Here is a 16,222-nt window from a genome sequence, read left to right on the forward strand (position 1 = left end):
AACAATTTTATTGGTTACAGATGATGAGCGGTATTGGCTTAGGCATTGGATTTAACTGACTATATCTGACTCCAGCCTGTCTGCAGGGAGTCTGGGAAGGGTTAACCACCAGTAGGGGGAGTCCTGCTGATGCACATCAGCTAGGAGCTCCCCTGGGGATCACTGATAAGGGTCGTTCCTAAGGCCCTAACCTCCCTAGGCTTCAGACAGGGCCACGCCCCCCGGAATCCTTTAATGGAATACCCTTCAATATGCGGGGCAGGTGATGGCACTACCTCTCCTCTTCTCTTCTCCAGAAATATTCCAATGCCTTACTGCCACTCGAGTCAAAAGGCTCGCCACCAATACCTTCACACCTGCAACAAATTCCTAATGCCATCAATTATATCACCCAGCCAAACATCATTTCCTGCACTGGAAAGATGCATGCCATCTTCACGGTAGAGGGAAACCTTGCTGAACTTAATGGTGGGATGCTCGATAACCCGACCATTCAGCGCTACCATCCTACGAGCCACCGATCCATCCAATAGTTTCCTGCCTTTGTTTATTGCAATAGGGCAATGACAGTTTTGCCACACATGCCTCTCTAGCAGCGATGACCAAAATAGTGTGGGAAGTGTGTGGGTAGACACACATTTGCTTGCACTGTTTACTGACAAGCTCCTCCCCCCCATTCTCACCCCACAATTACAAGAATCACTTTTGGGGTTTGGTATAATGCAGAACTTACCCATTCGGGTATAGTGGCACTCTGAGGTAAAAGTTTTAGGATAGGTAGCAGTTTAGGCACAATGACCCAACCTCTCATTTCATCATAAGGTGGCCAGTTAAATTTCCCACCTTCCATTTTCCTATTGTGGCACAGAAGCAGCCCCCCTCAAAGCCCCCGTCCAACTAATTTCTGCCTTTTTATCACAGGGAGTGGGGCAGGAAGCAAGCAAAGAGATAACCCCCTTTTAAAGAAACACTTCCTTTTTTAAATGGAGGGGAGCTGTTTAGGGGGAACCAGCAACGTAAACACCAGAAAATGCAAATAAAACACTTCCCCCCTCAGCAGCACATTAGGAAGTGGAGGATTGGGGGAACAAATGTGTGAGAAATAAAGGAGTGAGGGGAGAATTGGGGAGAGGTCAGGGGTTAGGAGGAGAGAATGGGGAACATAATGAGGGGAGAGCAGAAGGTGCATGGAAGAGGCCAGCCATGGAGCACCCTGGCCTAGTGATCCCTGCCTAGGAATGGGGGAAGAATTCAATTCAATTTGTATTTAAAGGCGAACCTACCAAATTCATGCTTTCTGAAACAATATGAGAACCACAGCACGGGCATCCTTTGAAATTCACACTGCTCCAAATTTTGCCATGCAGTTCTCCAGACAAATAATGTGTACAAAAATGCTAACACTGAGGTAAAGTGTGAATAAAAATACATATATATTAGTGAAGATAACATTAGGATGTTGTTTGATGCTGTCCTGGCTTCTACTTCATGGGTTTCCTTGTCCTGGGCTGGTTGGCTGCAGCTGTCCAAGCCAGGCAGTGTCTGAGGCCACAAGAAAGCATTCATGCCTCAGGCATGGTCAGTCAGGGACAGTGTTTTCCTGGCAGGTGAACTGCTGCAACATGTGGAGAGCCACAGCACAGTGTCTGCAATTTGCAAATGTGCACACAGGCCCAGAAAGCTCTCTGTTCAAACACAAGCTACCCACCATAATGACAGGTGGTTTCTGCTAGCATATTTTCTCAGTTACAAACCAGTTTCATGTGTGTCAAGAGGGTGTTATTGCAAACAGAGATCCGTGTACAATAGCTGGATGGTTAATAGGTAACTAATCCTTAAGTTTTCCTGGTCAATGTTCACGTCATGTTGTGCTTTATGATTTCTCTACTCTCACTTTCATTTGTGCCACAGCAACATGCGTGTCGAATGCAATTCTCATTTCAGTAGCTGGGGACTGAACTTTGGGATTACTTCTAATGCTCAGGAAAAGGTACATTTTTGTTATTGTTTCTCTCTCTCAAAATAACATGAAAATGGGTGATATATGGTTTAAAAGGGGGGTGGGATTTTGGATTATGACCTGTTTCTTTGCCTCCCTTCCATTATATGCAAGTTAGTTCACATACCCTTGGGTATCAAATTGCGTCACTGATTGAACTTTCGCCCTCCTGGTAGTTTATGGGACTCAAAAAAACCATGGTTTCAATAACAACACCCTGCATTAAAAATGCAAGGTACATTTTTAGCACTTGACAAGATAATAGATTGTATTATAATTCTACTGGGAAAATTGTTAAATGGTGGTTATGGTTACATACTCTGGTTGTATACTCATCACTGCCTTAAAATGCAGCTATGTCATTCTTTTTCTCATTTCAGTTTGAAGCTGGTCTGAGGGAAAAAAACATCAAAATGCAGCTTTTCATAAGGAAGTTCAGGGTAGATCTATAATGTGGTTAATGTTTCATGTACACGGCTTTTCACACCATCTGTGGGAGTGCACTGGGTGCAGAGTACGGTAATCAGAAGTGTGCACCAGCCTTGTTGCACTATTTGTGTCAGTGACCTCTTGTTTGTAAAATGGGTTGTGTTTGTCTTATTTTTGCTTATACAGTTGTAGCTCGGGTTACAGACGCTTCAGGTTACAGATTCCGCTAACCCAGAAATAGTACCTTGGGTTAAGAACTTTGCTTCAGGATGAGAACAGAAATCGCGCGGCGGCAGCAGGAGGCCCCATTAGCTAAAGTAGTACCTCAGGTTAAGAACAGTCTCAGGTTAAGAACAGACCTCCAGAACAAATTAAATTCTTAACCCGAGGTACCACTGTACTATTTTCTTAAAAGATGGAGATGATTGAGATGATGGTGATGATTTTATATAAAGAAAGCTTTCCCCACCTTTCTTATAGCAGTTCATCCTCAGTGAAAGGTCAGTCTCAGAAATTTTTGATCCCTCTGAAACAGCCTGGTAGAAAGGCAGATAGCCGTAGTAGTTACAGTTATACAAAACAGGTTAAATGTGCTCTTCCTTAATTTTGAATCAGGTGGGCTGTTTTTGCATGTACATGAATGTTACAGAGAGCCATTTCATGTTATTGGCACATATTTATTTTTGCTGGCATTGTTGCTGTTATTTCAGATCAGAACAGCCTGAAGAGGAACAAGAGACTTGGCTCTCACGGAATGTACAATTTTTGCTTCCTTCTGTGCTGTAATCCTGGGAACAGCAATGTCTTTATTAGGTAAAAGGTTCAGAGAAACACCAGAAATGTGCTGTGTTGTCAAGACTTGGTAAAGTACTTAAATGCAGGCTATGAACCAGAACTTCATATGTGCTTGAGGCTACAAATTCCTACAAATTAATGGGCCTTTCCCCCACCTCCCATAATTCTCATCAAGGAACCCTTACATGTATATATCAGGTTATCAGAATCAGGAAACGTGTGCCTGCTTTCGGGGCTATGCTCCTATTACAGATACTGAGGGAATCCAAGCAACTAAATCTTTACCTTTTTGTAGTTCAGGATCAACTTTAAATGCCATTAAAACACATCAGGAACTTTAAACTGTTTATTTGTGACTTCCTGTTGAAATCATTAAGAGGCAAAACACAAACTACATTTTTCACATATGCATATCCAAAACTTGGGCTCATACAGGTCTCATTTCATCTGAAGAAAAAGCAGCTGCAGTGTTTCACGTCACAATCTAGATTATGAGGGGGAGGGAACAGGACTTGCCAACTCCTTTCCAACCAGACCTGAAGGTGTTTTTTGCAGCATCTTCAGGAACAAACAGGGACACGGGTGGCGCTGTGGGTTAAACCACAGAGCCTGGGACTTGCCAATCAGAAGGTCGGCGGTTCGAATCCCCTGACGGGGTGAGCTTGTTGCTCGGACCCGTTGCTCGGTCCCTGCTCCTGCCAACCTAGCAGTTCGAAAGTACACCAGTGCAAGTAGATAATTAGGTACTGCTCCGGTGGGAAGGTAAATGGCGTTTCCGTGCACTGCTTTGGTTCGCCAGAAGCGGCTTAGTCTGTCGGAATTCAAGCCTACTATCAGAGGAATTGGGCACTCTCCAGGTGCCCGGCTTGAGTTCCTTGTTGATCTCCCCCGTCAGCAGCTCCCGGCAAGACAAGGCGAGATCTCTTATCGGCGATCCTTCTCAAACGTGAGAAGAACACAACCACTCCTCCCCTCTTCCCTGCCATCCCCAGGGAGGGGAAAGAGACAGACAGAAATATATTTACATGCCTTTATTTCTGTCTTTCCAGCAGTACAGAGAAACGTGTCTGCACTCTTTCAACACCAACAGCAGAGAGAGAATAACTCCTCCCATGTACTTCCAGTACAGGGTCATGTGACACTCTGAGCTAACATCCGGTGCTCAGTGCACATAATAGACTGTCCCTTGTTCCCACGGTACAGTCCCATAACATCAACATCCTGTTTGGCTTTCCAGCCATCTGGAGCACTCATCAGCATTGCTCCTTTTTCGTAACATAGTCATGCTGGCCACATGACCCAGAAGCTGTACGCCGGCTCCCTCGGCTAATAAAGCGAGATGAGCGCCGCAATCCCAGAGTCGGCCACGACTGGACCTAATGGTCAGGGGTCCCTTTACCTTTACCAGGAACAAACAGCACCAATGGGAGGGGTGGGGTGGGGACTCAAGGATAAACTGTTTTGAAGTCCTTGATCTAGAGCACATTCTGGATTATTTACATGGCTGCATTATTTACAGAATGAAAAAAAAAAGTCATTTAAAACTTTTTTGGGGGTAAAAAAATATGAAGAACACAGCCTGAAAAGAAATACCTAAGGCAAGACTTTTCCTACAGCCAACCATTAGCAACTTAGAATTAGTGAAGAGGGCAAGGATCTGGAGCTCAGCTCAACAGACAGATAAAACAAAACTGTCTACAACTGCTGGCCACAGCAACTGAAGCAATTGCAGCAACTGCAATAAGATAGGCCCACAATACCTCACAAGACTGCTCTGCAACTCGTATGGAGTCCACATATCACAAGGGGCCACAAGGCACCCATTCTGATAGGGCCTTCCCATACTTTGAAAAGGAATTGAACTCATTTTCTACCACAGGGTGTTGTAGTAGGATTTTAAAGGTTTCTATTGGCTATGAAGAATTCACTCACTATTCCCCTCCCCCCGAAGCTCCATCCGGACATTTAAGAGCATCACATAATGAAGCAGCACAATTTCTATATACCTTAAGTCTCTCTGCTGCAGGTAATGATGACTACTCTGTCCTGTGGGGGGGGGGCACAGCTTATGGTATGTGTAAAATTATATTAAATAGTATTTGAAGTGATTAAATAAATCATGTAAGTGACAAATTGCATATTAAAACATATATTAGGGAAAGTAAATACAAAAATATTTATATTAGGGAGATTAATGTACAAAAATAGATTATACTAGGCCAGCTTTTGTAAGGAAAAATATGTGTATTAGGAAAAATCCACAAGAATCTGCACAAATTTGTGTGCTGATTATCTATCTATATATCTCCAGCTCTCCAAAACAAACTGATGAGAAAATGGGCCAAAGGGGAGATTAGAGAAATGAGAAATGAGAAACTAAGAGAAAGTGAGTCTGTCCTTAGCCACGGTCCACATATTTAAACATGCAATGCCCCAAAATGTGAGACATGGTAAAATCTATTGGGATGAGCATGCTAAGTCCTCAGCAAAGACATTTGCTTCTGCTTGGGCCGAGCCGTTATACTGTGTTAACTGTCCCATATAACTGATACACTGAAAATGAAAATATGGGGCAATGCAGCCTAGAAAGATGTAATTCATTTACTACCTTCTTTGTTGTGTTTTTAATATTCTGTTAGGAGCTGCACAGAGTGGCTGGGGAAACCCAGCCAGATGGGTGGGGAATGAATGAATGAATGAATAAATAAATAAATAATAGTTATATTAACTTCTATGACATTTCTGTTTTGCAGGAAACTCTACCTCAAATTGCTCTGCTTGGAACTCTGTTTCCTGGGCACTGCTTGCAGTAGCCTTCATAGCTATTCTTGCTTTCATTGCCATCTTGATTTGTTTAATTAAAGGTAAATATATGTTTGATAAAAGGAGTGGGATTTCTTCAATTTCCCCTTTGTTTACAGGTGGGAAATCATGGTTAGGTCTTTAAGTTTAGTTTCAGAAGTTGTTAATGAACCCTCAAAATGATGCCATAAATGTTTCAGAGGGAGAATGCAGAAGTATTCACCATGAGGAAATTGCATCTTCTTTTAAAACTTGCCTCTCTTTTTAAAAAGATGTTCTGACGCTGGGGGCTGGGATAGGAATTCCTATTCTAGTTCACTTATTGGTTTGCCAAAATGACTCCCCTCGCAAATGTCTTGTCCCTTTCATTCATGTTGCATTGTGAGCTTGGCCAAAATGCTTCTCAAATTTGGCTGAACCTGTGCAGCAAAATGAATGAATATGAAATATTTCATGAAAATAAGGAAACACTTTTGTTTTAGGTGTATTTGTGTCATCCATTGTTTCTATGTTTTTGAAAATGTATCAATGACTCATACTTCGAAGGACCCGGTTTTGCAAAATATTGTAAGCTCCCAATCAGTTTCAATTACAAATAAGTACCGTATTTTTCGCTCTATTTTTCGCTCTATAGGACACATTTTTCCCCCTCCAAAAATTAAGGGGAAATGTTTGTGCATCCTATGGAGTGAATGCAGGCTCCTTGGCTTCAGCGAAAGCAACGTGAAGCCTCCAAAGCGCAGAGGGAGCGCTCCCTCCGCACTCCGGAGGCTATGCGTTGCTTTTGCTGAAGCCTGGAGAGCGAGAGGGGTCAGTGCGCACCGACCTCTCTCGCTCTCCAGGCTTCAGGGATAGCCGCCTGAAACCTTTGGAGCGCAGCGCGAGGTCCCGCTGCGCTCCAAAGGCTTCGGGTGGCTATCCCTGAAGCCTTTGGAGCGCAGCGGAACCTCGCGCTGTGCTCCAAAGGCTTCGGGGTTAGCTGCGCAAAGCCTCCGCAGGGCAGCGGGGTGCCTTCACCCCACTGCTCTGCGAAGGCTTCAAAGGCTGTCCCTGAAGCCAGAACAGTGAGACGGAGCGCTGCACAGCGCTCCGTCTCGCTGTTCTAGCTTGGGGATGGCTGCGCAAAGCCTCCCCAGGGCAGCGGGGTGCCTTCATCCCACAGCCCTCCGGAGGCTTGGCGGGCTGTCCCAATAGCCTCCGCAGGGCACGGGGATGAAGGCTCCCTGTGCCCTGCGGAGGCTTCGCACAAAGCTAGAACAGCTAGAGGGAGCGCTTCACAGCGCTCCCTCTAGCTATTCTGGCTTTTGGATAGCCCCACGAAGCCTCTGCAGGGCACGGGGATGAAGGCTTCTCTTGCCCTGCGGAGGCTTCGCGCAAAGCTAGACCAGCTATCCCAGCACATATCCCAGAAGCCAGAACAGCAAGAGGCTATCCCAGAAGCCAGATCCCTCTTGCTATTCTGGCTTCTGGGATTCAGAATTTTTTTTTCTTGTTTCCTCCCCCCCAAACTAGGTGCGTCCTATCGTCTGGTGCGTCCTATAGAGCGAAAAATATGGTATCTGATCTCCCTGTTTGGTATTTGTTTCTGATTCTCCCTCAAGGAGCTTTGTGGCTCAGTCCCACTTCGCCTTGTTGCCCCTCCCTTACACCTACAGTCCACATATCCCCCAGGCTGAATTCCCTCTCCCAGTTCAGCTCCATGCTGAAGACAACCAAACTACAGGCCTGTTTGTTCCCTTCAGCTTTACAAACTCCAAGGCTTGTCCCTGTGCATCTGCACAACCCTCATCCTTGGCTATTTTGAGGCAGGTTGGGCGAAGGCTGAGGGGAGAAATAGGATGGCCAACCTGTCTTTTCTCTACCACTTTTGGAGAAATGTGCCTCCCTTTGCTCTTCTGCATTTAGACTACCAGGATTCTCAGATGTGGCACACACTCTTAAAAATATAGCATAATAATAGCTACTTTCTCATCCTGTATTAGTAATGGAAAACATAGAGCCCATTTCACCCATAAACATGCATTGCCTTTCTGTGTTCCTTTTCCAGAGAAACGTAAGAATTCACAAAGTAGATATGGTGAAGAAAGCAGAAGAATAATACCAGGTGAGGTTCCTGCTTGAGTTAATCGAATGATGTGCTTCTGGATATTTATGCATGTACATTTATGCTTTAAAGCACTGAAAACCAGCACTGCTGTACAGTGATTAAAGTTAAAGCAAAGCTGTGCATGCAAACTTCCATTCAGATTTGAAAAGAAAGTACCATTACAAGGAAGTGTTATAGGGAAAGGAGGATTACCGGTAGTCCTGACAAAAAGGCAGAGGAATTGTTGTGGTTAGGAAGGGGGCTGGGGGTGAGCAGGCAATGATTCAGATGCACCTGATCCAATCTCCCCAGACCAACGTTGTGCGTCACAGTACCCCTTCTGAATCCAAATCCTCTCAGGCATTTTAGTGCTGATGAGGGAATTTCCTCTTGCCAATGAAAGGAACTTTTGTGGAGGGAATTGGATGGTGTACAGCACAGGACATATTATCCTCCCGGCTGAACTGCCTCTCTTGCTTCTGCTCCATACTGAAGACAAGCAAACCACAGGCCGGTTTGTTTTCTTCAGCTTTATGAATTCCTAAGTCCAGGCTGACTGAGGGCTTGTACCTGTGCAGCTGCACACTCGTCATTTTGAGTCAGGTTGGGGCAAGGCTGAGGGAAGGAATAGGAGGTCTACCTGTCCTTTGGGAGGACAAAAAGCAAAACTGATAGTAAACAATATAATAACAGAAAATATTGAAATTACAAAAGGTACAAGACAACCACTATTATTATTTATATTTGTACTGGAAGTCTTCCTAAGGACAATAAGGAGAAATGAAAAAATAAAAGGAATTTCAGTCGGTCGGAAGTAACATAAAGTGAAAGCCTTTGCAGATGACTTGGTATTAACAATAGAAGAAACGTTAACCAGTGCTAAGCAAGTATTAGAAGAGATAGAACAATTTGGGCATGTAGCAGGTTTTAAACTAAACAAAAAGAAAACTAAAATGGTAGTTAAAAATATGAAACAAGACTTGGTGGATATGTTGCAGCAATAGATCTGTATAGAAGTTGTCAGAAAAGTTAAATATTTAGGAATATGGTTAAGATAAAAGAATATAGACCTTTTTCAGAATAATTATACACTGGTGTGGAATGGAATTAAAAGAGACCTGGAAGTATGGGGAAGGATTTCTGTCATTAAAATGAATGTGCTACCAAAGATGTTATTTTTATATCAAGCAATTCCAAAAATCAAGGGGGCAGCAATTTTTAAGGAATGGCAGAAGATGGTTTCAAGTTATATCTGGCAGGGGAAGAAACCAAGAATTCAATATAAGTTGTTAACAAATGCTAAAGAAAGAGGGGGCTTCACCCTGCCAGACTTGAAATTGTATTATGAAGCATCTTGCCTCTATTGGTTAAAGGAATGGATGTTGTTAGAAAATTCAGATTTGTTGGATTTGGAGGGTTATGATAATAGATTTGGTTGGCACATATATTTATGGTATAACAAGACAAAAGTCCATAAAGGATTTGGTAACCATATATTCCGAAGATCTCTATTTGAAATATGGAATAGGTATAAACACCTAATAGAACAGACAAATATGAGTAAAAATTGGGTCACGTATGAAAAATTAATACAAAAGGAAGGAAGTAAATGGAAACTGAAACCCTATGAAGAGGTTAAAGGATATGATTGGCTGCACTATTGCCAAGTCGATGAAATGTTTAAACAGGATTTGAAGGAAAAAGGATTTGATTATAATAAATCAAAATTTGAAATAGAAATATTGAATAATGATTATAAAATTTTGTCTAAAATGTATAAATTGCTGCTCAAATGGCATTTGAAAGATAAAGAGGAAAAGTCGGTTATGATACATTGGGCCAAAGATTTTGGGTATAATATACAGTTAAAAGACTGGGAAAAACTGTAGAAAGAAAGATTAAAATTTACTGCTCGCAATGCAAAGAAATGTAATGAAAATTATGTATAGGTGGTATATCACCCCTGTGAAATTAGCTAAAATGTATAAAATAAGTAATAAATGTTGGGAATGTAAAGAAAAAGAAGGAACTTTTAACCACATGCGGTGGGAATGTAAGAAAGTGAAAAAGTTCTGGGAGATGATATACAATGAGATGAAAAAGATGTTAAAATATACATTTACTAAAAAAACAGAAGCATTTTTACTTGGCATTGTAGGGGAGGATACTAACAGACAGAATTGTAAGTTGTTTTTATGTGCAACAACAGCAGCAAAAATATTATTCGCACAAAAATGGAAGCAAGAAGAATTACCAACGAAAGAAGAAAGGCAAATGAAATTAATGGACTATGCAGAATTAGATAAATTAACAGGAAGGATTTGAAACCTGCGGGACCAGAGATTCTTAGAAGACTGGAGTAAATATTTGAACTATTTGAAAGGAATTGTAATAAACAGATTACGCTAGTAGGACCGCAAGAAGTTCTGTAAGGAGGATAATGTGAAATATTGCAAGGAAGGCTATGAAGAGAATTATTAGTTAATGATAATTAAAAGTAATAGAGAAACTAAGAAATGCAGAACAAGTGATAAAGACAGGAAAATCTTCAGAGGTTGTTTACGGAAGTCTAAAATATTGTATAAGATAAGAAGTTATGTTAAATGACTGTTGGAAATGATATGTTTAAAAATTAATAAAAATGTGTGTATATGTGTGTGTGTGTGTATATATATGGAAATGTAATTCATTCTTTTTTTTCCTCCCCTGCCCTCTTTTGCAGATAAACTAATAGTAGAGAATGGTAAGTCTTGCAAAATCTTTCACTTTTTGAACATGCAGAATCCAAGTGACTTCCTCCATTTTGCCACCCCATATATGTTTACCGAGCAGCTTGGAGCTGTTTAGAACTTTGAACATGCCCCAGAACTATATAACACCCTACAACATTTCTCTGATGAAAATAGGGGCATCAAGTGTCTAGTTTGGTTTTGATCTGTGCAATAAATGTTGTGTCATTGCCAAAGAGCCATACTTGGTCTTGACATGGCAGCTAGGAGTGTTCTGTGTCTCTATAAATCGGAAAAGAAATGTAATTCTTTCTTTTTTTCTCCCCCTGCCCTCTTTTGCAGATAAATTAATAATAGAGAATGGTAAGTCTTCCAAAATCTTTCAGTTTTTGAACATGCAGAATCCAAGTGACTTCCTCCATTTTGCCATCCTATGTATGTGGGTGGGGTAGGAGGGTTACTGAGCAGCTTTGGTCTGCTAGAACTGTGAACTTGCCCCAGAACTAGTTTGGATTTGATTGGTGTGGCAGCATTGTGGGATGTCAGAGGCTTCTCTGGGACCCCAAAGGGGGAGTAGGAACAGTGGTGCCCTTCCTGACAAGTGGTGGGGGCATACTCCCCCCCTCAGATCCTAGCCTGACCCTACTTCAGTGAATGGGGAGGAAGGCTGTGCCAGAGGGTGGAGCTGTCGGAGTGGGTGACATTCCTTAGATCCGCCCCTTGCCCATTTAAGCAGCCCGTCCCTGGGGCACCACCTATTTGAATGTTGTGTCATTGCCAAACAGCCATACTTAATCTTGACATGGCAGCTGGTAGTGCTCTCCACCTCTATAAATCAGAAAAGAGATGCTTTTGACACTGAAGCCTCAAGAAAAAAGCACCGATGCAAGCAATGTACCCACCTAAAATATTTCTCCTTTCACCTTCCTCCCTGCAATCCCTTTCATTTTGACTCAACCTGAACCAAAGGTTCCCTTCCTCTGATGGAATGAGTATCCTATTTATTATAAAATGCATATCCCATAGAGGTATCAAAGCATCTTACAACAATAAAATATACAATATGCAAAGTTTAAAACATAAATTAGACATTTGACAGAAGAAGACTTCTGTGGAAAGGGTCCTTTGGCTACAAGTATTTGTTACTAATTCTAGATTACAAACTGATTTTCTTGGAATTTGTTTTTCTTTTTTAATTTGAATGAGGCTCTTCATTTCTAAGCCATGCAAATTTTCTTTTGCAGGAATCTTGAAGATCGAAAAAGGCAAGTAGTCTAACATTTTGTATATGTGTTGCAAAAATATATATATTCCTGAATCATAAAAATACCACACGTGCCACAACCACTTCATTTCCCCGTTTCTTTGCACTTAGTCCAGGAATTAACCAGAAAGGGTGTGTTCCAAAGAGGAGACACACTTCAAGCTTTTGTATTATCAAATTTTCATCAGTTTTGGACATAAGGAGATTTTTTCAGCTGCTAAATTTCATTTCATATCATATCTGTGCAGAGTTTTGAAAAACTGTCAGTGCTGCATTTTCCTCATCTTAGAAATATATTATATTATGCTTTATAGTTGTGCCTGAGATGAGTAGATACTAACTTACGCTTTTAGAATATATATTTTTAATGAAATACTTATTATAATAGTTGTTTTGATTGTGGTCTTTTGACAAAGGGTGGTTTTTTAAATCCACCCTCCCACCCACCCACTCACCCACAATATCCATCTACATACAGGATATTCCAGACCTTTGTTCATGGGGTGAAAAGGGTATGAAAAGAGCTTCTTTGAGCATTTAATTAAACACGATCCGTATCCGCCAGGGTTCTCACACTAAAGCTTCCATGTATGTTCAGCTGAAAGCAAGTTAAAGCCCCCTTTAGACATTCATGCTCATTGCATCAAGATCAGAAAGGAGCCCATGAACATAAGGATGTGGGGGCGTGGGACTTACACATGCACCTCCTGACCCACCTCACACTTTTACCACAGTGGAAGAAGGCTTGGGTCATACATAGCAAAGACCTATTGAAATCAAAAAGATGTAATTTAGTCGAAACTAAGTTAAACCCAACTGATTTCAAACAGTATGTTCTATGCATGGTTAAATCTGGATCCAACCCATTGCATTGATTGATTAGGTTGTAGAATGAGTAGAAGTATCCATCACGTTCTTGCCAATGAAACCTTTATGTTCATTCCTTTATTCACAGAATTCTCAGATGCCCGCTTCTACAGAGGTGAGGAGGATGCAAAATCATGTGCAAACAGAATGGATATTGGAGAGAAACTAGCAAATTCTGTAAACTGCTGTTTGTTGACTAGGGCTTCTTCCAGTCATCCTGTAATGGGTAGCTCAACCTGCGTGCTGCCAGATGGTGCATGACTGCAAATCCCATCATCCCTTGCTTTAGTCATACTGTTTGGGGCTGATGGGAATTGTAATCCAGATCCATACCTACTGGACTAATTTACTTATCCAATACTGTTTGGCTCAAGAAAAGCACAAACATTTTTAAATGCACATTTTGAGGGGAAATACTTTATACAATGTGTTTATACAATAGGTATACAGGAAGGGTAGATCAATGTGGAAATGGACTGATAGGTAAACACATGCAAAAGTGAGGATGACCATCATTAATGTGACAAGAATGTGCTTAGCACATTAAACATGTTTGAGATGGCTAAAGCATAAGGAGATATGTTGAGGAACATAGAAGAATTGTTGTAGAGAGAGGGTGAATCATGCAATGCAGAAAACTTGGATAAAAATTTGTATTAGTCATCATATCATAGATTCATAGAATTGTAGAGTTGCAAGGGACCCTGAGGATCAGCTGGTCCAACTCCCTGCATTGCAGGAATATGCAGCTGTCTGACATACAGTTGAGAGTGTGGTCCACAGACGGGTGACTTAAAAGAGAGATGCCCACAGACCGCCTTACTTAATTTATACATTAATTTATACACTTCATTTAAGTCTGTGCCTTTGAATCAAGGCCTTTCTATTTTTTGCAGCTGATGTGATCTTGGACCCCAGGACAGCTCACCCAAAGCTAAAAGTGTCTGAAGATGGCAAAATTGTTTGGAACACAGGAAATGTTTCTAAGGTTTCTGACTGGGAAAAGCGGTTTGACTCCCACACATTCATTCTAGCAGAATGTGGATTTTCAGAAGGCAAACATTACTGGGAGGTGGAGATTGGTCAGAACAAAACCTGGGACTTGGGAGTTGCCTCTGCAACCGCTTCTAGAAAGGGGAAGATCACCCTGTCTCCTGAGAATGGCTACTGGGTCATAGGATGTGATGATGGGAAAGATTATTGTGCTCGGACAGAGCAATGGACCCGCCTGAAAGTGTATGGAAAGCTTACAAAATTAGGAATATTCCTAGATAAATCAGTTGGAAGCTTATCTTTTTATGATGTCTGCAGTAAAAAGAAATTGCACACCTATAAAACACTTGGTGTTGGGGAGCTTTATCCCTTCTTCTCCACAGGATCTGTGACTGCAGGGCTAAGTGGTTCTCCACTAAGGATTCCTCCATGGAATTTGCAAGAGTGATTGTGAGTACAGAATGGGAAAACATACCAGCTAGCCCTGGAATAGCTCAGAATTAGGGAAGCCCTTTCATTTAGCCAAGATAGTAGTATAAATCCAGGTGCCAAAAAATGAGAGAAACAGAGGAGACCCAATGGCATCCATGAATCCTGCATCTAAGAAATAGAAATGATTCAAAACATATGGAGTGCGGACAAGATACCAAGATCTACTTGGAAGGGAAACACTTTTATGGCTATCCCCTATAGAAACTAGTACACAAAAGAAACTTAATGTGATGGAGAATTGGGGCAGATATAGAGACATACTTTATTTTTCTGGAGATGTATGCAAATTGAAAAAGTTTGAAGAAATGCAAGAATAGGTAATGGATTGGTTTCAATATTATGAAATTAATGAGTTATTTAAAAATGTGTTTATACAGTGGTACCTCAGGTTACAAATATTGATATTGATTGATTTAGATTTTATTGCATTAGCCGTGTGGCCATAGCATGATATACATAGAAATAACAACATAAAATGGGGGTAGGGGGGTAAAGGTAGATATCGTCCTGGGCAAATACTTAAAGGAAAAAAAAAAGAGATAACAGAAGCAACAGGGGATTTAAAACATCGAGTGACCGATAATACAAAAACAAAAAGACAAAAAACTGCTGAGGCTGGAGGAGGATCGTTAAAGGGGTCCTTCAGCTCCTCAGATTTGTCCTAGCTCCATTGTCCTTATACAATAAGGCTACTTGGAACTTGGTTCGATTGTGCAGCGTATCGACTGCAGCTGTGGTGTTAAAAAAAGAAGTTAGTGCCGCTTTCCTCTTCATCACACTGAGCAGGAAGTTAGCTGTCATCTCGGTAATCCAACAATCAGAATCCTGCAAAAAAAGGGACACTATCCAGGGCTGGATTGGGAGATGAAGCTTGTTCATGAGAGGAGTTAAAAACCGAGATCTTTCATCTGTCCAGTTAGGACAGAAGAGCATTACATGTTCCATAGTCTCCGGAGCCGTGTCATTACAGGTACATGTTCTGTTTGCGATGGGGACTCTGGAATAGCGACCCGACAGAACTGCTGTAGGAAAACAGTTGAGACGGGCACAAGTAAAGGCCCTTCGCTTAGCCTCCGAAGAAATTGTGAAGCAGTATAGAGGGATTCCTTCAGGGGGAGGAATAGCTAGGGCTAGGCCTGAACATGGCCCTCTTGCATCGGCAGCTGTGTTAGAGAAGTCAAGTTGCTGTAGCTTCTTTTTAATTGAAGGTAGGGCCGCCGGACTGATACACTCTAATTTAAGAACAGTTTTGCAATTCAGATTAGAAAGAGAGTGGAGTTTGAGGTTAATTGTAGTTTTCCAAGGGGAATTATGAATATCTCTTAGGATCAGATTGGAAAAACCACCTCTAATTCGAGCATCCGATGCTAGTAGGTGGGAGCTATAGGAAATGGCTCGACACCATGCTCGTTTTACAATTGAGGGCTGGGCGAACTCAAGTCGTAGGGCTGCACCTGAGACGCATCTCGGGACACCGGAAAGAGATCTCAGAAACATATGAAGTGGGCGATCCAAGTTACCTGATATTGCTGTAGTCCATACTTCACAGCCATATAATAGTTTAGGAACAACTTTGGCATTAAATATTTGAATTGCTGCTGGAAGGTGTTTGCCGCCCTTCTGGTGGTAAAATCAGAGAATGGCATTGGAGGTCGTGGTTGCGGCGAAAAAGGCAGATTGTAGATGGGTGGTCCAGGAGAGATTATAAGTGAATATTAAGCCTAGATATTTAAAGGCTTTTACCTTTTCTAAGTAGCCACCTGAGA

General features: G+C 41.8%; 1 protein-coding gene across 4 annotated transcripts in view; it reads left to right on the plus strand.

The window, feature by feature from the left end:
• The first annotated feature begins 1,836 nt into the window (after positions 1–1,836).
• The window catches only part of LOC310747632 (butyrophilin subfamily 3 member A1-like), a 69,435-nt gene continuing 55,049 nt past the window's right edge, over positions 1,837–16,222 (plus strand). Inside the window, exons 1-10 of one of the 4 annotated variants that reach the window (XM_083582235.1) lie at positions 1,903–1,990; positions 2,114–2,234; positions 3,139–3,241; positions 5,977–6,087; positions 8,073–8,129; positions 10,834–10,854; positions 11,183–11,203; positions 12,085–12,105; positions 13,060–13,086; positions 13,868–14,863. In XM_083582235.1, coding sequence (XP_083438361.1) covers positions 3,229–3,241; positions 5,977–6,087; positions 8,073–8,129; positions 10,834–10,854; positions 11,183–11,203; positions 12,085–12,105; positions 13,060–13,086; positions 13,868–14,412 — 816 coding nt within the window. In that variant the 5' untranslated portion in view covers positions 1,903–1,990; positions 2,114–2,234; positions 3,139–3,228 and the 3' untranslated portion in view covers positions 14,413–14,863. Of the gene's footprint in view, positions 1,991–2,113; positions 2,235–3,138; positions 3,242–5,976; positions 6,088–8,072; positions 8,130–10,833; positions 10,855–11,182; positions 11,204–12,084; positions 12,106–13,059; positions 13,087–13,867; positions 14,864–16,222 lie in introns of those variants that run through there. The other 3 variants (XM_083582236.1, XM_083582234.1, XM_083582237.1) reach the window with 3 other exon arrangements.

This window comes from Podarcis filfolensis, assembly GCF_964270895.1.
Source record: "Podarcis filfolensis genome assembly, chromosome: 13".
In the NCBI taxonomy this organism is placed as follows: Eukaryota; Metazoa; Chordata; class Lepidosauria; order Squamata; family Lacertidae; genus Podarcis; species Podarcis filfolensis.